The 23,638-nt window shown below is 39.0% G+C and overlaps 1 protein-coding gene across 1 annotated transcript; it reads left to right on the top strand.

Annotated features, from left to right (window-relative positions):
* Positions 1 to 335: 335 nt before the first annotated feature.
* Positions 336 to 21,704, top strand: NAXD (NAD(P)HX dehydratase). Its single transcript, XM_034418642.3, has 11 exons — positions 336 to 3,443; positions 5,184 to 5,558; positions 8,275 to 8,425; positions 9,640 to 9,685; positions 11,169 to 11,257; positions 12,159 to 12,267; positions 14,693 to 14,743; positions 14,823 to 14,927; positions 16,978 to 17,098; positions 17,791 to 17,911; positions 18,492 to 21,704. The coding sequence occupies exons 1-11, from the start codon at positions 2,774 to 2,776 to the stop codon at positions 18,640 to 18,642; spliced, it is 1,989 nt and encodes a 662-aa protein (XP_034274533.2). The 5' UTR covers positions 336 to 2,773; the 3' UTR covers positions 18,643 to 21,704.
* Positions 21,705 to 23,638: the final 1,934 nt, after the last annotated feature.

The following is a 23,638-nucleotide window of genomic DNA, read 5'->3' as shown; positions in this document are numbered from 1 at the left end:
AGAGTTTGAGAATTAAAACAGAATTATGGGTGATCCATTTCGGATCTCTTCCCTTTAAATAGAAAAGAGGAGGGGCAGAGCATATACTGTTCAAGCTAACTTATATCCGAATCAACGCACTCCTTTTATGTTTTAACTCCATATCTTTTTAAAATAAACAACTTGGTTCGGATCTAAAAAAAATAATAATAATCCTGCACCTATTGTCGCGTTGCTTTACCCATCAACTTTCTGAGGATGTCAATCAATGAAAGAAAGGCCCTACGATTGGCTTTTCAGTGGGCGGCGCTCTTGCGGAAGGAGAGGGCGGGAAGAGGGTAGCCTGGGCCGTTCCCATTACCGCGGCTGGGCTGTCCACCCGGAAGGAGCGCTGATGGTTTGTGTCAGCCGCTCGCTTGTGTGGTTGGCAGGAGGTGGTGCGAGCCCCGCTTGGTGGCGAGGTAAGAAGGAGAGGAGCGCAGAGCCAGCAAACTGGCGGGGCCGCGGGATAGCCAAGGAGGACCCAGGTGGCGCTTTTCTCCGCGGGAATGATTTGGGGAAGGGGCGCTTATGTAACCGTAGCATTGGCCTCGGCACTGATTATATTGTGGCTGCAATATGGAAAAGGTATGAAGCGTCTTTGGAGCGTTTATCTCACGTGCGTAACGCGCACCTTTTACGCGTCGGCTGCTGCAAGCAATGAATGCATAGCACGCCAAAAACACTGCCTGTTTCCAATTAGTCACCTGGAGTCATATTGTATGAGGTTGCCTGGACAGCTTGCATTCCCGAACTGTCTACCTCTCTTACTGCATCTTTTGCTTTACAGAACACCCTTAAAAGATAGAACATCTATCTTTTAATGGAGGGCGGAGAAAGAAACTTGCTTTGACACCTCGTGTTTACTCAGAAGTAAACGCCATTGAGTTCAATGATGATTACTCAGCAGTATGTAGCAGTATGTGGTGTGGAGCTTCGATTCGGTGAGAAGTGGATTCATTTGGGCATGTTTCAAGGCAGAGTAAAAAAAAAGTAAATGTTCCCATTAAGGGATGAAGGCCACCCCACAATCTTTCCTCTGCAAAATCGCGGAGAAATTTTAAGGCCAAAAAAAAAAAAAAAAGTTCTTGGCCTTAGTCACACTCAAAATGAAAACTTGAAGCTACAAAGGAAAACCGATTTGTTTCGAGATCCCGAAAGGGCCACTCAGTGGGATTAAATTTATCTTGGTCTTCTTACGTTACGCGTAGTTTTTTTGGTACCTGTGCCCGGATTTGCTGTATTGAACGTTGTGCCATATGCCATTTTTCGCAGCTAGCGAATTGGCTTTTCATGGGGCAGACCCACATTTCAGACGTTTCCTAGCGCCGCTTACCCCGAATAATTTATGCGCAAGTAGTTAGAGAAGCCAGCTGCACCATCTCTCAAACTGCTTTCGGCGGAGGCGTGGCAAATTCGCCTGAGATCAATCGTTCGGGTTGCGTAACACTTCGAACCAAAATAATGTATTGTTTGCATTTGGTTGTAATGTCTTCTGCGGTCTCAGCCAACGTGCTTTGTAAAACACAATTTAGGGTTTGGCATGTATGCGTGACTTCAGTGGTGATTTCTTCACTGAACTGCGGTTTAAGGGATTTTATCCAGTATTTTTCAAGGAAACATATTTCTATGGTGTTCTTTATAAGAGGTCCTGGTGAAAAAAAGGCGCAAAAGATAACATAATCATTTGGACTTTGGTTGAAAACCAGCTTTTTTTCGGAAAACTACCGTGTATCTAAATGGCGTGTGTTTTCTTTTGGATCGACCTTGTTTGGGGCACGTTAGTGGAGTGTCTGCATTTTTTTCCCTTTTATTCTGTAGCCGCACATGCACGCCTCCTTTATTTGCAGAAAGGAAGTCTGGTCGAGGGAGGCAGGGTTTAAAGAGTGCTGCCGGCTTTTTTGTGGATCTGGGTCCGAAATCCCATTTTCTTCCTTACCGCCGTAGGGTTTAGGTCCGTCGGTCGGAACCGGACCCCGAGGGAGCCACCCTGTTTTGGGGATGGGGGAGTGGAGGGGGGCGAGGCCTCGCGCGAGGCGCATTGTCTTCGCCCGCTCCCTCTCCGCGGTTGAAGTTGTGACCGCCGAGTCTCCGCCGCTTTGTGCGTGAACTTGGTGACTGACTGGTGTGCGCGCACGGAGGGGAGGGGGACCGAGTGCAATGCGCGGTGACGCCGGGCTGGCTTGGGCCCTCCGGAGCGGGGAAGGAGAAGGAGGAGGCCGGCTCAGAGCTTCTCCTCGGCGCCGACCTCATACCGCCACCGTCGCCGGGCCATCCCCGAAGCCGCCGGGCAAGTGAGGCGATGAACCGGCAATCGGCCCTCCAAGTGCCGCCGCCGCCACCGCCGCTGCTCCCGAGCTCCCCCAGCCCCAGGCGAGGGAGCGGCCACCGCATCGGCGGCTGAAAGGCCAGGCCTGCGCCAGCCGCCTCCACCGAAGCCGCGACGGCGGGGTCCGGCTGCAGCCCGGCGGCGTGGGGAAAGTTTTGCTCGGGGCCGAACGGGCGGGGGCGGGGGCGGCCGCGAAGGGATGAGGAGGGGGCCCGGCGCAACGCCGGGGTCTCTGCCGCCGCCGGCAAGCCGCGCAGAGGGTGGGGTGGCCGGGCGGCGCGGTGGGCGTTGATCCCCCCCTCTCGCTCGCGGTCCCCGCCGCCCCCTCCCACTCCCCCGCCCGTTTCTCTGCCGGCCGGCCGCGCTCCTCGCCTCCCTGCCCGGGCGGGCGCGGCCATTGCGGCCCCCGGCTGGGCGGGCAGGAGGATGATCACCAACACGCGGGGCTTCCTTTGGTCGGACCTGGAGACGCGGGCGCTGCTGGAGATCTGGGGGGAGGCGGACGTGCAGAGCGCGCTGGACGGCAACTTTCGCAACAGCCATGTGTACCGGGACGTGGCCTGCCGCCTGGCCGAGCTGGGCTTTGAACGCACCCCGGAGCAGTGCCGCATCCGCATCAAGGGCCTCAAGCGCCAGTACTACCAGGCCCGCGAAGGACTCAAGAAGAACGGGCACGCCCGCAAGATCTGCAAATACTACGAAGAGATGGACCGCATTCTCAGCTGCAGGCAAGGCGGGCACGGCCTGGAGGGGCACGGCGTGGCCGAGCGGCCTCTGACCCCCGCGGGGGTGATGGTGGTGGCGACGGCGACGGCGGCCGGAGACGAAAGCCACCACCAGCCCGCCATGGTGCTCGCCGCGCCCCCTTCCGCCAGACAGAGCGGCCTCCGCAACAGCCGCCAGGCGGACTTGGAGGAGCAGGACGACGAAGACGACGACGACGACGACGACAAGGAGGAAGACGAGGATGGTGGCGAGCTGGAGTCTTCCCCGCCGGACAACTTCCAGGACGACTCGGGCGAGTGCTCTTCTTACGCCGACCACGCCATCAAAGTGGAATGCCCCCCCTTCGCCATCCCGCTACCACCTGCCGAAAGTGAGTTTGACTATGCTACAAAAAAGGGAGGGTGAAGGATCTATCTTTGATTTGATATTTCCAGCCGGTACCCTAGTTGGTTGTGGGTGAGATGCTTCCCCTACCTTAGTTAAGGTCTTGCACCTCACTCTTGTGTTTGCTACCTGGAGACTGAGGTTGCAATCTTTTGCTGCTTGCCCAGAAACAGTTGCATTGAGAGTGGGCATGTCATGTATGGATGGTGTAGGTATATATAGGTTATACATAGATCACTATGGATTTCCATTTAGAGCAGTGTTTCTCAAGCTTTGCAACCTTAAGAGGGTGGAGTTAATGCTGGCTTGGGAATTCTGAGAGTTAAAATCCACAAATCTTGAAAGTTGCCACAGATTACAGAAAGCTCTGTTGTGCTCTGTGAGGTTGGCCTAAAAGTGGATATGCCAAAGATTGCACGCCATAAACATATTTTCTCTGTTAAATTCTCAGTCCCACCTTTGTCTTTCAGAGATCTTAAGAAAAAGGCTCAGCACAGCTGTCACCTTTCTCTCAAGTTCTTGATTAAATTAGCATTTCCAAGCTGTCATTCCCAAATGAGTTGGATTTCTGTCCCCACTATCACGTTGAGAGAGGTAGTAGATATGGTGCAATATGTTTAAGAAATCTGGTCTAGAAAACGATAAGGAGCCTTACCTAATCACACAATTTAGAGCATGAATCATTCAGATAATCCTCCCTTTCTTTTCACTGAAAAGGTTTTAATTACCCTCCTAGACAGAGGCTGGTTAACATTAGTAAATGTTAGTAAATTTCATTTGTTATAATAACTGCACTTCATTTTAAAATGTATTCCTAGTAACGATGCTTCATAAGTGCTTCATTTAACTTAACCAGAAAGAATCCTTGCCCTGTATATGCCAACTACATATTAAAATGTTACCCAGTAGCAGCAGGGAGTCAAAAAATGATGTAACACCTTGGAAATATCTGTCTTGAATTCTCTAAACAATACAGTTCATATTCCTGGGGTCACTGTCACATTCATTTATCCATAAAGAAATCAGACATGTCTTGGGATCCCAGTGAACTTTTGATCCATTTCTTTTATTGAAGGATGGAAAACCCACAATATAAAAACATGCTCTTTATCCTCAGTTTTAATACCCATTTACCCCTCAGGCTAATTTTTGATAGGCCTTTTACACAAATTCTGTGTAAAAGGAACAGTATTATATATTTATTAATGCTATTTTCTGCAAACATTTTTAAAAAATTATTCATAGAAAGAAACAGTGGTGTTCTACTCTGTGTTTTTTACTTTACCTAATTCTGGCTTCATAAATTGACAGGTTAGGTCTGATAGTGTATGCAATTTTTTACCCAGAAGTTACATCAAAGACAAAATGTATAGTTACATTCCTTGTAATAGATCTCTAAAAGCAAGAAATAAGCTGCTGATAATTATCTGCAGTGGAAGTGCTATTAGAGTTGTGTTGTAAACCACCTGAACATTGGTATTGTGATTAAAATAAGCGCACTTTTTTAGAGATTTTGCCTCAAAATCAGAACACCCTTACAGAATCTGAAAGACGGATTGATTATAGGGTAATATTTTATGAACTGCACTCAGTTAATTTCTATGAGAAATACATTAGAGTAGACTAAAGTCAGTAATGAATATTTGGAACGAGACATAGATGAATATGAAATTTTAGGGACACTTTTATTACTTCTTTATTAAAATTAACTTGCTTTTGTTTTTAGGTTTTAAACAAATTAATGCTCACACCAATGCACCACCGTTATTATCTCAGGCTAAAAGATCAAAAAAGCGACATGCAAATTTAACACTGGACAAAATGATGGAAAAGTTTTTGCAACAAAGTATGGATACTGAAGAGAAGTTTTATAAATATGAAGAACAACGACTTAAAATTGAAGACAAACGACGTGAAGCAGAGCATGCCAGGGAGCTCCAGATGTTGCAGATGTTGGGACAGATGTTAGCAGGAATCTCTTCCACAGTATCACAAAGGTCCCAGTTTGTACCAAGTAATCCTTCGCAAAGATCAAATCACCGATCGTATGGAGAAAATTTTAACTATAATTCTGTGACAGCAACATTATCTCCACCCATAGGTACTTCATTCTCTTCCATTCATGATACGTGGATCTACAGTACTAATTAAGTTTTGTGCACATAGTTGTGCATCTTTCTAAAAATCAGAGATGCTCAGAGAATAAAAATGTTTCTGTAGATATGGAGTTTATTTAAAGTTATGCTTTTCTTGAGCATTGCTTTGGAATACATGGTTGTAATGTGTAGCTCACATAGTTCAGCATTTTTAAAGATGTAGAACACTAAGTTATTTTAGATGTTTAAAATGAAATTATATATACAGATAGTAAAATCCATGTAGGTAGATATTCAGTGCTTGTTAACTTCTGGAATTAAATATTTAAAATAATATAACATCTTCATTAGAATCAAAATTAACTACTTAAAAAAACTATAAGCATACTGCATAAGTAATTGCCTAATACAGTGACCTATTAAAAAGTGACTTGTTTTAAACTTTAAAAAAATCATAGCTTCTAGCAGATAGAAGGGTTTCATCAATCCTTCCTAATACTAGATGGGAGAAGAATGTTTCTTTTTCATAAATAGCAAAGCTGGCAATAGCAGCCAGTAGCACTATTTCCCTTTAGTACATTTCTTTCGCTAATCTTCCCTAGCTCTGCCTCCCCCAAATATCCTATTCTACATTTGAGGGCTTTGCAACTTCATTAAGCATTAAAATCTTTCAGATTAATTGTTTCTATTAGCAGTACTATTAGCACTGATTCTCAGAATTTGCCTTGGCAAATTTGATGATCTTCCAGTCATACATGGTTATTAGTGCTAGAAGAAATGCAGAGTTATGTTAGGTAACTGTGAAAGCACTTCCTGGTTACTAAATTTACATTATAAAGCAGCTGTTAAGATGCTCCTACAGCTGCTTTCATGCACAATAGGTTTTGCATAGTTGCGCGGTAATATAATAAAGTTTTAAGTAAGAGAATATGGAATTTGTAGCTTGCAATGTCACGGATTCCTCCCCTCCCCCAGCACATTTGCTGTGGCACCTTGCATATCACAGGGATTGCTGGAGATTGAATTGAGGAAACGTGAAAAGGATGCTTGCAAATCCTATTGTATTTAGTTGTTACCCTTGGAAATTGCATGTTAGGATATGCTTAATATTTCCACCCATAGAGGTCTAGAAGATTTTTGGCAGTGCACAAGTTTCTTATCATCTTATTCCAACCTGCTATGGAACAGAATTTGAAAACTGGTTTTAGAACAACTCTCATAGCTCACTGTGCCGATGTTCTTCAGGACTAGAGGTAACTGCAACTGAATCCAGCTCTATATATTTGACATAAATAAATTTTGAGCCTCCATTAATTGTAGAGTTGTTTTTGTTCTCTGATTTTGGTTGTTTGCTCGCAGATATTTCAGTACCTTGATACTAGGTAACATCATCAGTGTGAGTTAATGTGGGCTTTACTTGCTTTTTATATACAGTCATTGGCCCTGCCAGTTTCGGTGGGGTGAACAGGGAGCAAAATCACACTTATTTGCACTGATGATGTTACCTAGCTGGGTACTGAAATGTCTGTATGGAAACAATCAAACTTAGAGGACTCTACAATTCAACCCTACATATATTCTCTTTTAGTGAACCCTCCATTAAGATTCAGAGTTTCATTCTGAACTTGTAGAATGCCTTATGATTGGTTAGTAAGCTTCATTGTACAAGTACAATGTAAAAATAATACTAGTTTGGTGTAGTAATTAAATACTTCCCTGGAAACTAGGCTTTTAGTCCTGCCTTAGGCATGAAAGCCAGTTGGATGACTTTGGGCCAGTTGTTCTCTCAACCGAGCTTACTTCACAAATTCACACGTGAACATCATTGCTTATTCAATACAAGAAAAGTTAACATGATTTGTGAGCCTAACTGTTGAATTAGCATCTACCTCTTGGCATTTGTTCATTCTTAAGCAATATGTTTTTAGTCAGTTGTAGCATTTTCTCTTTGCAGTCTCATGCATAAGATAGAAGTCAATACATATTATACATCTGGTTAGTCTGGGTTCTCCGGAGTGACAGTGTTATTTCAGATAGTTGGCATGCAACAAGTAAACTTGGCTTGAAAAATTAATTTATGTAAAATCAGCTGCCTGGAACTACTTATAAGAGAACATTTAGGTTACAGTTAAGACATCTCAATTTTTTCTCATTAGCATTTCTTCCTGATATACTACATACTACATCTTGGAAATCGTTAATAGACAAGTTGAAAAACAAACAAACCGGAACTTGATTGTTTGACATGAAATACTTAGATGAATATGTTTAGAGTATGCAGTACATTTTACACACCTCTGTTTCATAGTGAGTGAGATATCTCAGAATAAAATATATGTCTTTTCTTAAGAGATTTGTTGTGCTTCCAAGTATGTGTGACCATACCCAAGTAAGGAATTGGGAAACATACCTAGATGTGGAAGACTAAAACAATTGATTTGCCAAACTAAAAATGTTTTTATATCTGTTAGAAGGTTGGTGGTTTGGGGGGAGGGAAATAAGTGTGGTTTATTCAGACTGATAAACAACACACATGGTACACTGTTGTTTGTTAATAAGATTATGTGGAATTTGGGTGGTTAAAATATATTTACAATACAAACACATTTAACACGGCAATTTCTTTAGAAACAAATTCTGATTGTGAATACATACTTTTAACATACTAATCTTAAAAGTTTATATTTGTAATATTTATTTAAATGTCCTTATTTTTTCCAGTTATAGAGAGATCTTTTTCAGTTCACAAAACACATTCCATAAAGGAAATGGAAAATATATTTCAATTGGTGCGAAATGTTATTCCTCCTTTAACTGCCAAAAAACATAAAGGCCAAGATGGACGAATAGGAATTGTTGGAGGATGCCAAGAGTAAGTTAAATAAAAATGTATAAATATATATTGGTACTATTCTATCTCAGACATTACTGCCTATCTTTGTTTTTTACTTGTATCACTTTCATATCAATCATTTTACCATTTTTACTTATTTGTGCCATTTCTAAAAAAAATATATTTTTCAATTTTAGAAGATTTTCTTTTCTTGCACGGAAGTAGTTGTCTTCAAATAAAACAACACATATTGCTATTACATACCTAGGAACATAGACATTGTGTTAATCTTCAATAAAGGTGTCACAGCGAATTCAGCCTTTTAGCCTTTAGAGGTATATCAAGGGCATCTTTCTTTTGTGCGTACCAAATATACAGTAGATATTACTGTCAAGCAATATGTTGCAAATGTAGCTTGATTCTAACTAGAAAGGTTACTGCTTTAATTGAATGTTACATTTTGGTCTGGAGAAAATGACAGAAAGGAAAAAAAATACATTGGCCTGATCTCTGCCATATTTCTGCATTGTTGGAATATGACTCCATTTTTATCATTAGAAAATTAGAGTGATAATTTTGATAATGGCTGTGTAAGTGATGGTTTTCACTAAGTTCATTAAAAGGAATATTGGAACACACAAACAAAATAGAGTGATAAATGAGTATCCTATTTATAATTAATACAATGTTAGCCTTCTAAATCAGTGAAAGCTTCATAAGAGTTCTGTTTGGAGTCATCTAACTGCAATTCTACAATTTATTATGTAAATTAGTATCTCATAAAAAGCAATACTGTTAAGGAAGAAAATGCAGAAATGTTTTTGGGGTATGTATCATGATAGCACAATCAAGTGGAAAGTATGAAATATTTACTAAAATTTTAATTTAAAAATGTATGGAACATGAACTTTTATTAATTAGTTTCTGTTTTGTGTGTATACTCAAAGTATATGATAATCAGTAATTTAGGGTGTTCTTGTCACATTTTATATCTGAAGTTTAAAAGTGAATATAAATAATTTATGTTAGAATAACTGCATATTGTACAATGTTAATAGTTTTGTGAAAAGGCAATGCAATGTTAGATTTACTATATTTGACAAAAGTGTTACATCAAGAAAATATCAGTAGAAATAAATTGATAAGTGATGTGATGTTTCCACTTTCATATTTCACATGAACACATTGTGGTACAAGTTTATCATCATATTTTTAACAAAGTATATATTTCTTGTTTTTTTCTTCATATGCAGGTATACAGGGGCACCATATTTTGCTGCAATTTCTGCTCTCAAAGTGGTATGTTTCTTCTTACATTTGCATGGAGTAAAATTAATGTTCTTTATTCCACAGAATTAAACACACAGCTGAACTGTTTAAAAAGTGTGTTGAACTCTGTTCCCAATAATAGACATAAATGATAGTTTTGTATTGGTTAAATGTCTAATTTATTCAGCAAACTGAGATTTTAGTGCAGTGTTTCTCAACCTTGGAAGCTTGAAGATGGGTGGACTTCAACTCCCAGAATCCCCCAGCAGCGCTGCTGGCTGGGGGATTCTAGGAGTTGAAGTCCACCCATCTTCAAGCTACCAAGGTTGAGAAACATTGTTTTAGTGTGTTGATAGTAACTATGTAGGTCATTGCATCTGTAAATTTTAATATCCATTTGGATCATCAGATGTAGATGTTGGTTATCTAGTGTCTACAATGTTATTGGAAATAGTAATTGCTAAAGTTGCTCATTAATCATGAAGCATGAATTTCTTGATGGATTGGAGAATTTAATTTATTCATGTTGGACTGGGTATTCTAACCGATTGTGTTTCAAATTTGATTCCTTTGTGAAGTTCTGGCCCTGACTTGTTACTTCATAAATTTGGCAAGTGGTCCAGGAGCACTATGCCAAGAAGAAGAAGAAAGCTTCTGACATTTATATAAAACACCATGCACAGGAGAGGGATAAGTATTGGATTTAGTTATCGATTAAATCAGAACAGTCATATAATTGGACCATCCAATTGGACCATCATTGGATGCTTGACTTACAATAGTTCATTTAGTGACCATTCAAAAGTTACAATGGCACTGAAAATAGTGACTTATGACTGTTTTTTTCACAGTTATAACCATTGCAGCATTCCTTTGTCACATGATAAAAATTCAGACGCTTGGCAACTGGCTCATACTTATGACATTTGTGGTGTTCTGGGGCCACGTGATCAACTTTTGCAACCTTCTGACAAGCAAAGTCATTGAGGAAGCCAGATTTATTTAACAACCGTATTACTAATTTAACAACTGCAGTAATTCACTTAACAACTGTGACAAGAATGGTTATAAAATGGGGCAAAATCCACTTAGCAACAACATTTTTGGGCTCAATTGTGGTCATAAGTTGAGGACCACCTGTATTTATTTTATAACAAGTTGGTTCAGAAGTATATTTAATTTTTTTATTGGCTGCATTGCAAACATCATAGGGAGAAACTGTCCTTGTATATTCACACCTAACTTTGAATATATTCTTTTATTATTAATAAAGTAAGGGAGTTTTAGGTATTGGCTTTTAAATTTAGAAAGTATGTTTATTCCTAATCCAGAACAGGTTTTTTTTATTATTATTAAAATTAGTGAGATTTACTTCTTTTATTTAAGATTGGGGAATAGAAAGAAAAGAGAAACCTGAGAATGTTGAATTTCAGCCTAAAATCAAGAGAGAAAAATATATAATTTTCAGAAATGTTAAATGTTATTAATGATTGCAAATATGTTCATTTTTTAGGGGGCAGACCTATCACATGTATTTTGTACCAAAGATGCAGCAACTGTAATAAAATCTTACAGTCCAGAGCTTATAGTTCATCCAGTTCTGTAAGTATTCTGTCTTTCTTTGGATATGAAAAAAAGTACATACTTAGCCAGCTGCTATATAACTCAGGATCTTAACTGAAAAAAGTTCATTCCAACTCATAATTTTTTAGTGACATGTTCGTATCATCGAGAAACTCTGTGTTAAACCCTGCGAAAGGGTACCCAAAACAGAGTAACTCTTTTCTCCCATAAATAGTGATAACTCAATAAAAAAGCCCAGAACTACTTGGATTTTTGTTTAGGCTGAGTTCAAACTGTAAATCAGACACCCCACCCCCCATCCCCACCCCGATTTGTTAAAGCAGAATGTAATGCTTTAACAAATAATTAAATGTAATGCTTTAACAAATTTTCAGCAATGCCTGAAAATTTCAAGAATTAAGTAAAGGTGCTTTACTTAATGCATGTGCTTTACATTGTAAATATTATATGAGCTTGGAAGCTAATTTTATGGGATGGGTAAAAACTAAGAAAGACAGTCACTCAAATAACAAGATCCTTTGTTGTGAAGGACTTGATAGGTAATAACCAGCATCTTAAATTGTGAAACATACTGTGACGGGTTCAGTTTTCATCCAAAAATCAATACCGTTAACCAGAATATAGTTCTTTACAAGTGTAATATTGGGAGCGGCTCTTACGAGATGTAGAATGTATTCCCTACCCCTATCCCTCTTGTTCTATTGCAGTGCATCATGCTTCTTCCATAGGAATAAATTGATATCCCAATTGTTTTTAAAAAGTACTGGATGTTAACATTTTTAATCATATGAATGTGATGATCTGTGTTTTCAGGAAAATTTCTATGTGTGCTACTAGTAGATGCATAGAAAGAAAAATGGTACAGTGGTAAACTGGAAGACTGATTTTTTTATTTGCATCATTTGATGTTTCTTTTTAGTGACAGCCCTGATGCTGTGCGTGAGGTAGAAAGCTGGTTACCACGACTTCACTCAGTTGTCATTGGACCAGGTTTAGGAAGAGATGATTTATTACTTGAACATGCCAAGGTAACTTGGATTTCTTAAGGTATTACTGGTACATTGTCTGGATACTGTTATTAGTATTATTTTTAAAAAGAGTGTCAGCTTTATTATTATTTATTTCTAATGTTTTATGCTATTTCAGAAATGTAACCAATGTTGCATGGCTTGCAAGTTGTAAAAGCAGAATAATTGAAATAGAAATTGTTAAAACATCCTATGTTTATTTGTGGCTTCTGCAAGCAAGCTGTTACAGATGGTTGAAACGTAGGCATTGGCTAATTTCCGAGGGCCAATTCATAGTTAATGGTTTCAATAAAATAAACATGAAATTTATGCTCTCTCCGCTTGTATATCCATCTGCATGCTATGGTGTTAAGTATTTATTTCGAATGTATTTTTCTTGTTGCACTGACTGTTGTTGGGAAAGAATGAATGCCAAAATAAAGGTTGCCTACCCATATGGCTCCATTTAATAAACTTCTGGTAACACCTGTTGCTCAAGATTGTGAATGCCTATAACATGGCACTACAAGAATTGCAACATGTGGAAAGTGGCTTTATTGGGTATTGTTGAAGAAGAACTCGAAGGTTCTTTTTTCTTCAAAAGGCAACTGGACTGTTTTTTCTTTGAGGAAGAAGAAAAAACATTTCACTTCTCATCCAAGAAGCTTCATCCGTTCTGATGATCAGGGTGGGTGGGTGGGTGATAGAAGGATAGGTATTGGCAGTTGAGACTAGATGGTGGGGAGCTGGAAGGATAGGTTCTGATAGGATGTGATTGATGGTGGTGGGGAGATAGAAGAATTGTATTTCTTTGCAGTCATCTGATTGTTAGCACTCTCCAACAGCTATTGAGGCTACTTCGGGAATTATCTATGCCCTCAGGGTTATCTGTATTAGGGTGCAATTGGTTGTGGAATCTTCTTGGAACTGGTGCAAGGGCTGAGTCGTATATTGGAGATAGGTGGTGTCTTATTCCTCCTCCTCTGTTGAGGGAGGGGTGTTCAATTCTAACATAGATGGATTCTTTTACCCCTCTTTCAGACCAATGGTCTCTATCCAAAATGTGGACTTTGCTGTCTTCAAACAAATGACCTTTGTCTTTCAAATGCAGATGGACTGCTGAATCATGTCATGATGGGTTTACTTTACTAGGTTGTGCCATGTGCTTGTGAAATGGCTGTTTTGTTTCACCAGTGTACAAGTCTGGATGTGTCTTACTGCATTGTATTGCCTATATCACATTGCTCAGTTTGTATCTGGATGTTTTATTCTTGGGGTGGACAAGCTTCTGCCTTAGTATATTCTTGGGTTTAAAGTGTACATGTATGTTTTGTTGGTTGAGAGTCCTCCTGAACTTTTCTTGAAAGGAGAAAAAATTCCCATCTGGTATGTTTTACTAAGGCAGAAGCCTTAGGTCACTCTTTTGAAGACAGCAAAGTCCACAGAAACCCCCAAGTGGACTCAACAGTTCTCAGAGAATGCTAACAATCAGGTGACTGCAAATAGTATCCTTCCATTCCCACCACCACCACCACCATCAGAACTGATGAAGCTTCTTGGATGAGAAGCTTCTTCCTCAAGGAAAAAACAGTCCAGCTGCCTTTTGAAGAAAAAAAGCACCTTTGAGTTCTTCTTCAACAATTCCCAATAAAGCCACTTTCTTCAGTGCGAGAACTGTAAGAGTCACTATGTAAGACAGACAGGCAGAAGAGTAGCAGAGTGTATCCATGAACACCAATAAGCAACATATTTACACACATTCAAGAGATAATAAAGCTAAGAAGGAAACAAGACGACCAGAACACATCCCCTTCAGCAGCCAGCACCTAGATAAGCATGGATAAGCATAAGCATAAACCGGGCAAGCGATCAAGCAGCAAACAATGCACTAATCAAGGAACTACCAAGGAAAAAAATAACACCCCCATCAAAATTGGCAGGGAAGCCTACTGTATAAACAGGGAGCAAGTTCCATACTCACACCAATGATGTTACCTACTTGGTAATGAGCTACATATAAATTGTTTTCTAATGAATGGGATTATTATAGTTAAATATTTACAGTTTGCTTTTATTTTAAAAAGCTATTTGTATTAGCTTTGCATGCATTTTTAATACGTGCTTTTAAATGTGTGGGAAGTCTTCAATAGATTCACTAAATGTAAGTGTGAAGCCATACGTGAACATATTTTGAGTGAAAATATTACTATGGAAGAGAAAGAGGAAAATGGCAAGAGTAATAAACGTGATATAGAGCATACAGTGTGCTTTTTAAAAGAGGTGCTTTATTATTTGGAATGGTTTGAGTTTTATTCTGTTTTATTTAAAACGCTCAAGTTGCCTTTTATTTAAAATGTATTACTTTTTGCAAAAGGAGAAAAATAATTGCATTTTCCATTCAGTGTTATGTTTAATTTAAAGTTTTTATTTTTTCCTCCACAAATAGGGCATTATAGAAAAATCCAAGGTCAAAGGAATTCCTATTGTAATTGATGCTGTAAGTATGATAATTTTATTAATTTGTTTAAATGATTTTGAACCTGTCATTAAATGTTTCCTCTTATTGTCCCATGCAGGATGGTTTATGGCTCATTGCCCAACAGCCTTCTCTTATTCAGGGTTATCCTCGAGCTATTCTTACTCCAAATGCTATGGAATTTAGCAGACTCTATGAAGCAATGGTGAGTCCATATAATTCTTAATTATATTTCCATGAGGAAAGGTACCCCAAATCCAAATTACATTTAATATTACTAATGTAGAACTTCAATAATTCATTAAATAGGCTTTGTGATTTTAGCCCAGTTTAGGCTTTTTAAAAGCATAAATTTCTAGGCTGCCAACCAGGTGAGAGGACAAAAGTTCACCATACTGCAGTGACACCCAGAGAATAATGCAATTATCAGTACATTAAGTCTCAAGATTGCTTCTTTCTTTAATAAACACATATGGCTGCCCACCTTAACGTATATAATCTATGTATGGTTTCTATGTAACGAACATTGAAAAAGCAGCTTTTGACAAAGTCCATGTAAATTATATTTGTAGTTATTTGTCTACCTGCAGATATCTATAGTCCCTATAGATATACAGGTAGTCCTTGTTTAGTGACCATAATTGGGACAAGCAGATCTCTTGTTAAGCAAAGCCGACATTAAGTAGGAAATCATGTGTCCATGACTGTGCTTTCCTTTTTCCCATTTCTTGTCCCATTCCCCTGCCCTTTGGAAGATTCATCTGGGCATTGGATAATCAACAAGAAGGGAATTAATGTTTGTATTTAAATTTATTGAAAAGAGATTAAAAGAGAGTAGGCAGGCACACAATTGACAATACACATTGAAAGGAATGCAGTGGTGCAGCCCCAAGTACAGTTCGGAGACAGCCTATATACAGTATGCCTTATTGTGTGCCTTCATATCCTCTTGTAATCCTTTCCTCTCCAATCTCTGTTCTGCAAGGAGAAAGAAAGAAAAACGAGGTCACGCACAGGACAGTGTGCACTGACTATAATGGTGATCGCAATCTGAGAGATGCTGTTCACTCATAAATGTGGTCATTGGCTGTAAAATTATTTTTTCAACACCATTGTAACTTTGAACAGTAACTGAATGAGGCAGTCAGTAAGTGAGAACTAACTGTAGAGGCAATAGATCACAAATCTAGTTGGCTAGGTTAAGTTTGAGTTCGAGAAGAATTGAGACAATATGCCTCCGTGCACCTACCACATTCTGTGCAATAAGATAAAAAAAATAAGTTACCATCCATCTTCAAGTAGTTTGATCAACCTTCCAGCACTTCTTCATACTTTACTACATGATGAATAGCATTATCTCATCAAATGCAACTGTCTCTTGTTGAAAAATCACTTTCTGTTTTGAAATAATTGCTTGTATCTTAGAAAGCTTCATTCTAGTGTTTTTTAAGATTACATAAATTAAAATCTTCCAAAACCCTTCTAAGGTCTGGGACTTGCTTTGAGTGTATTTTTTGTACCCGTTATTTTATATACCATATATTTTGGACTATAAGATGCACCAGAATATAAGATGCACCAAGATTTCAAAGAGGAAAACAAGGGGGAAAATGTTTTTGGCCTCCCCAGCCCCTAGGAGCTGACTCTGCAGGTCTGCCAAACCCTTTGCGTGTCCCGTTTTCGGCCTCCTGAACCCTCCACATGTCCCGTTTTTGCCCTCCCCAGCCCCCAGGAGCACTCTGCAGGCCTCCCAAGCCCTCTGCGCATCCCATTTTTTGAAAAAACAGGCCCGTTTTCAAACGCCCCACGTGTCCTGTTTTTGCCCTCCCCAGCCCCAGGAGCACTTTTCAGGCCTCCCAAACCCTCTGCGTGTCCCGTTTTTGGCCTCCCAAACCACGTGGGGCGGGGTTTCGGTAGGCCAAAAATGGCCGTATTCAGTGTATAAGACACACCAATATTTCCATCCTTTTTTGGGGGGGGGGAGTGCATCTTATACTCTGAAAAGTATGGTATCTCCATTTACTTTTGCACAAAAATGTGCAGATTGCTTGTGAACAAATCAAGTGAGACATAGTAAGACTTGTTACAAATATGGCAACATTTCTTGCATGGCTGATGGAGACTATAGTTGAGCAGATAGCTAGCTAACAATTCATAATGTAAAAGTTTTAAAATAGTATGAATGAAAGTTAATCCTTTTCTTCATTACTTGCTGCAATTAATTCTGTATGATTTCCCCCTTTGCTCTTCTCTAGCTTAGAGATCCTGTAGATAACAATGATTATCATGGCTGTCTGTTAAGGCTCAGCCAAGCCTTGGGGAATTTGACAATTGTTCAGAAAGGCGAACGAGACCTCATTTCAGATGGAGAAAAAGGTATATGAAAGAAACACAGAGCAAATAATTTTAAATTTTGTATTGGTATGTGTTTTAGTTCTGGCTGTGCACCGCCCTGAGTCCACTAGGAGAAGGGTGGTATACAAATTGAATAAAATAAAATAAAATAAATAAATATTTTTATAAATGTAAACATTTTTTTTTCTATCTGGGCAGATGCATGCACCTGCATTTGGTTTTATTTTCTAATAGCATTTAATATATCAAAAATAAAGGAAGTACTAGCAGGTTTTTTTGGTAGTCATTGGTCAAAAGTTGACTACTGTATTATGTTAAAAATGTCACTATTCCAACATTAGCACCATATTTTATGATTTTAAAATATACATAGATTAGCCATCAGAGCTGTTTGAAAATGTATAATGAAATTATTAAATAAAAATTGTTGCTAAAGAGGTTCTTGTCTTAAAGCTTTGAGGTTAATGCAATAATGCAAAAATAAAAATATAACAGTGTTTAAATATTAATATTATAAAATACCATAGTTTATGTTAATGAATTAGTTAAATTAGTTAAATTCAGTTCTCGTCATACTTAAAAAATGAACTTTGTAAGTAAAGATAAAGATACAATGCCTGTTGCATTTCATATCTACATGTTTTCAATTCTCCCACAGCTCTGTTCAATAAGGATTGAGTATTTTCACTTCATTTTCATTTTTTGTGTTACAGTGCTTGTATGTAGCCATGAAGGAAGCAACAGGAGGTGTGGGGGACAAGGAGACATCCTCTCTGGGTCCCTAGGAGTCCTAGCACACTGGGCCTTTCTTGCAGGTCCAGAAAAAACAAATGGGTAAGGCATGTCATGCATTCTGATCAGCTTCTCTTGAAGGTACCTTTATAGAACAATTCAGCAAATGTCCAATTTACACTGTCCAGAGCCTCTCTGTGAAGAAAATGGGTGGTTTCTAAATTTGATATATAAACAAATGAATAAATTTCTATTAGCGGCTGATAGATCTAGCATCATGGCTAATATTGCAATGTTTGGTGCAACTGTTCGCAAAATTCGTCAGGCATGAACTGAAAATAACACTGGTAAATGTATACATTAATGTTATACTTGCTTTTTTCTTATGTTACTGTGTCGTTTTTAGTCCTTTTCTCTTTGAGGAATCCTTACCTGGTTCTGGATGTTTTTATTGTTATTTGCATTTTAGTCCACAGTTGGACATACAGGTCTGGGACATTTAGCATATTTTGAACTCTGATCTGGTGGGCAAATGAGATTCATCATTCTTATTTTTTTCGATGTTCTGACTGTCCTATTTGCACTGGCCTAAGAGCTAGTAAAGATTTGTTGGTTGGTTTGTGCTCCGGGGGAATAGTCATGCTCATTTCAGATTTAATTGGGATTCTTGTTTCTATTTTAGTCAAAATCCCTTTCTAGTGGCTGCATTTGGAGCATGTTCACTTACAAGGCAGTGCAACAACCAAGCCTTTCAGAAATTTGGACGATCTATGACAGCCTCTGACATGGTTTTAGAAATTGGAACAGCCTTTAATAAACTCTTTGAAACCTAAGACCAAAGCAGCGGAAGAGGAAAAGGAAGAACAAGTCTGGCAGCCACGAAAGTTACAGTAGGATATCCTTGTACAATGCACCCCTTTTCAAGTGCTGTTAGCAGTAATGGTATACTAGGTAGTTTTTATTTTTTAAAATAAAAAAAGGGTAGGTATTTTTAAAGGGTTTGGAATAAATTTTTTTCTTTTCCTTTTTTGGGATGAATAAGCTGTAGTTGCAGACGTTATAATAAAACAAAACTGAAAGTATTTCCTCTGTTCTATCTTACAGGTTGGTTTTTGAGCAATAATTACTAGTAGCAAATAATATTCACTTGATAGGCAACATAAAGATCAGCCAACTGTGGATTCATGAGGCCCATGTATATGTAACTTGAATTCAACAGGGCTTATTTTCTAGTAAGTACTTAAAGGTCTGTGGAGATTCCCAGTCATCCAGTCATGGTTGTCTCAAAGGTGCTTTTTTCAAAAGGCAACTGGACTTTCTTCCTTGAGGAAGATGAGTTTCACTTCTCATCCAAGAGGCTTCATCAATTCTGACAGGATGATGGGGGGAGGATGGAAGGATCATATTTCTTTGCAGTCATCTGGTCTTTAGCATTCTCTGAGAACTTACTCTCTGAGACTCAATGGCTCTCAAAGAGAGTGCTAACGACCAGATGACTGAAAATAAATATGATCCTTCCATTCCCCCCCTCTCCACACCTCCATCATCCAGTTAGAACTGATGAAGCTTCTTGAATTATAAACGAAATGTCATCTTCCTCAAGGGAAAAGAAACACAGTTCAATTGCCTTTTGAAAAAGCACTTTTGAGATAATTATTTAAATGTTCATGGCCCTGGACTTACTAATTTCAATGGAAGGAAAATTAACTATATGTGAAGCTCTCCCGTTGAAATAAATGGGGTTTTAAAGTACTTAACTTTGGTGGCTTGTAATACAATATTCTTCCACCAGCTCATCTTCCTAATTTGATTTGCAAGAATTAATTTGCTTTGTTCTCCTAACAATTGCAGAGGTTCAGTTCTGTGCACTTAGTATGCCACTTTTGATAAGTGCCGTCTTTGAGCAGAGACTGCATGCAAATTGCCTTTGACTCCTTGGTCTGTAAAGACACTAATTTTTGTTCCTTTTTAAAAGGAAAGGAGGGAGGAGGCATTGCTAGTTTTTGCTGTAAAGCAGCACCAAGAAGCTGTAAATCATGGCATGTGAAAATAGAATTTGTTTAGCTGAATATATTAAAGCTTCATCTATTATTCAGTGCTAGTTTAGAACATAAAACCAAATCATTTGTGGAGAAATCAGGCATACTTGGAATTAGGGGTTCAGCAGGTTATGTTACAAAAGGGGGAATGTTTTAGAAACAGTTCACCATAAGCAATTCTTGCGTAGTCTTTGCACAGAAATAGCTGTCAATAGAAAGTGCCCTTCATGCTTTTATACTAGCATTAAAAATCACCTTGTAACATACTACTGCATGTGGACGTGTTTTTTAGGGGGGGAAAAATCACCAGCATTGAAGTGATTCAAAAATGAAAAGTGAAGAATTAACCTTAATTGCACAATAAGATCACTCAGCAGACTGCAATTTAGAGAGAAGATAGTTCAAAGCTCAATAGCAATTCATTCTTAATATTCAGCATCATTGTAATAAAGGCTGTAGAACCATCCAAGAGCATACAGCTGCCCTAAGTGTATCCTGTTAGCTTTACTGAATGAAAAAGCTTAATTTGGAATGATTGATGAACTAAATATTTTGATTTCAGCAGTTCCATCTTGTAATAATGGTTTTCAAAAGACTGCATAGAAAGATGATGGGATATAATTGGTTTACTTGAATTATTAACAACTTGCTACTATGCATATTTACTCAGAAATAATGTCCAACAATTCAGTGGAGCTTATTCCAAAGCATATATGTGGACAACAAGCCTTAGTGTAGACTTTCTAGTGCTAAATTAGCACTCCTCTGTGGGTACAAACAGTTGCTGTTGGGGTTTGTTACACGTAACAGTAGTTAAACACCATTTAATGCTAACTTTCTTTGTGCAAGCAGGAAATTGCTCTGTATAAATTCAGTGCTTATGGTTAACATTTCAATGCACTGAGATTTCTACCTCAGAACAATACATTTGTTTTCTTTATATTAAGAGTCTTCTTTTCTTTGGTTCTATCGAAGTTCAGAGCACAGCTCATTAAAAAAATTAAAGTACAGGTTATACTCCTTGGAAGTATGGTTGAGGGATAGCTCTACTATATGTGGAAGAATAGGACAGCTGGGAAGAAAGTACCGGTGGGCCTTGCTTCCGATTGTACAGACTGGCATGATTTTTCTTTCTGAATTTTTGAATTGACTCTAAATAAGAGCCTGTTTCTCTGGAATCAAAAATATTTCAAAACTAGAATTTGCCTGAAGCAGATCTCATGTTGTACTCCTACTTCCAGAAAATTGCAGAACTTAATCATTATTCTTCCTATCTGTGTAGGTGACTAGGATGTTATAGTACACCGAAGTTTTATATGACTAGCATCCACATATAAACCACTCAGTGGAAATTTTTATTTCTTGCATGTTGAAGGGAATCTACAGTAGGACAGGCAAGTTGTGTCTAAACCCTGTTATCTCTCATGTCTGCTCCATTATACAATCTGAAGTTATTTGAGTTGCAAAAGGATGAGAAACAAGTCAACCAATCAAGAAGCTTCATTTGTGGTTGTTAGACCCATAAAGTGGAATGGATTCCCTGTGTTGTTGAAGTCACAGCAAGATCTTGACAAAAGGAAGATGTTAATCATACAGTATATATTGTTTTCAGTTAACGTACCAGAGCTCTCCCGTAAAATGTAAACCATCATTAGAGCTGAGCAATGGGAAAGGTAAATATAAGTTAAATTTGTAGGGAAACCAAATGTCCAATTTTTCAGGTGGTTCAAATGAATAAACTACATTAAATCTGCCTGTTTTTTATGTTGTTCACTAGTGTATAAAGATTTACATTTGAAATTTTCTGAAACTGTAGGAGTTTCTTTTGAGGAAATAAAAATGACAGATTGAAATAACTATAGCGAGTATTTGTTCATCCTGACCTGGCTAATGAATCTGTGACAAGACATTGAACTGGTGTTTCCTTTTTAAGTTGCATTTACTTGCCTCATCACTGCAGTAATTTTCATTTATCTCTGCAGAAAAATAAATAAGAATTCATTTATTCCATCAACTGTCCGTACAATAGTATTCAGTTCGAAATTTATTTCCATGTGGATGTCACAAGGGATTAAGCAAAGCCTTTCTCTAACCAGTATCTCAAGACCTGTTCATGAATAGAACAGGAGTCCCCAACTTTTTGAATTGATAAGAACATTTGGATTACTTTGCAAAATTTCCTTCAAAAATGGATTTTGGGTTGCTGTTTTCATTTAGAAAATAGCTGTCCTGGTGATGGAACCAATACAAAGCAACTGGTTATGAGAAAGTTAGCTCCACAAGGATGCGTCCTGTTACACAATAAGCTTTTTTCCTGTGTGATGGGGCTCATTTGGAACTTAGAAGCATTCTTGAAAATAAAGATGTCAAGTCAAGACATTTGTTCTGCAGCATGCCAGTTTCCTATTTTAATAAAATGTTTTTAAAAATCAAATTCAGGAAGCTTTCTTGGTACCCAAAGTAGTATTTGCATATATATTAAAGCAGTGATGGCGAACCTTTTCGGCATCGAGTGCTGAAAAGGGAATACGCAAGTGCGCCACCAAGTCCTGAAAAGGGACCACTTCATGTGCGGGTGCACTTTGCATGCGTATGTGCGCTCGTCAGGGCTGCAACCAGGAAGAGGAGCTGCCCAGGGGCATGCACGCGCCAGATAAGATACTTCTGGTTTCTGGCATGCATGTGCACACCAGCCAACAAGTCTTCTGGTTACTGCTGTGCATGCACCTTTCAGCTAGCCGGCGCACAAGCTCATGCCGGAAAACGGAAGACCAGCTCTTCTGGTTTCCAGCACTGCCGCACGCACAAAAGCCAGCTGATCGTCGCATGCGTGCCAAAAACCCGGAAGAGGAACGGGCGACACCGTGCATGCCAGGCGATATGGCTCCGTGTGCACTTCGGGCGCACGTGCCATAGGTTCACCATCACAGTATTAGGGCTTCTGGTTCTGTATAGCGTAGCCAAATCCTGTCATATAAAGCAAAAGGGGTAAAAGTACACTTTTCTATTGTTGTCTCCTTCTGATCCAGGACAATGGCAGCTAATTTTTAAATTCCTCTACACACATCTTAAGTTGCCAAATTTAAAAAACACTGCTCTCCACACTTCTGAATTCAAGAGTGCTCACTCACAGGATTAAACAGATGGGCAATTTCTAGTTTTTGCAAGAGAAGGGGAATTTGTGAAACTGAGTTCCATGCTGGGCACTGACTATGGTTACCTCAACCACAGTTGTAATTCCCATAAACATCCACTAAGATTAGTACTTGGAACAAACTCATCTGTCAGATTCCTGCAGAGTGACTTAGGTGACAGGGCGGGGTAGGGTGGAGACACGACACAAACAACACTATTCTTCACTTCAGTGAACTTACTGGCTATTCTGTGAAAAGAACAAAAAGGGGAATGAACGACTGTAGTAGAGTTAAAGATCAAAATGGTTAGCAGATATAATCATGGAGCTGTGGAAGCCGCTCCCTCTAGAGATAAGACCTGCTCCTTTCTCTGCTGCAGGAAAGTATATTAAAAAACCTGTTGATTTCCCTTATTCAAGCCAGCCAGGAGACAGAGGCATGGACGAAACCAGTAACCCCATTTGGGTGTTCATATATGTGCATTCTTTCTCCCTTCATATGTAAGCATGCAGACACAATAGTCTGTTTAGCTTACAAGAAGGCATTGAAATTACAGTGGCTGTACTTGACAACTCACAAGTTAAAAGTGGGCAGTATGCTGCTCATTTTCTGTTGAAGTTGCAATGCAAATCAAATCCTTTTCTTATACCATTTGT

Source organism: Pantherophis guttatus, chromosome 5 (genome assembly GCF_059756535.1).
Source record: "Pantherophis guttatus breed Tessera chromosome 5, ASM5975653v1, whole genome shotgun sequence".
Taxonomy (NCBI): Eukaryota; Metazoa; Chordata; class Lepidosauria; order Squamata; family Colubridae; genus Pantherophis; species Pantherophis guttatus.
Note: the sequence above shows the minus strand (reverse complement) of the source record. Positions and strands in the feature narration are given on the sequence as shown.

Excerpts from the sequence above, each read along its gene's own strand:
- NAXD (XM_034418642.3), top strand. The coding sequence starts at position 2,774 with ATGATCACCAACACGCGGGGCTTCCTTTGGTCGGACCTGGAGACGCGG. Across the intron at positions 9,686-11,168 it reads CAATTTCTGCTCTCAAAGTG|GGGGCAGACCTATCACATGT; the intron begins GTATGTTTCTTC and ends TTCATTTTTTAG. Across the intron at positions 12,268-14,692 it reads TATTACTTGAACATGCCAAG|GGCATTATAGAAAAATCCAA; the intron begins GTAACTTGGATT and ends CTCCACAAATAG.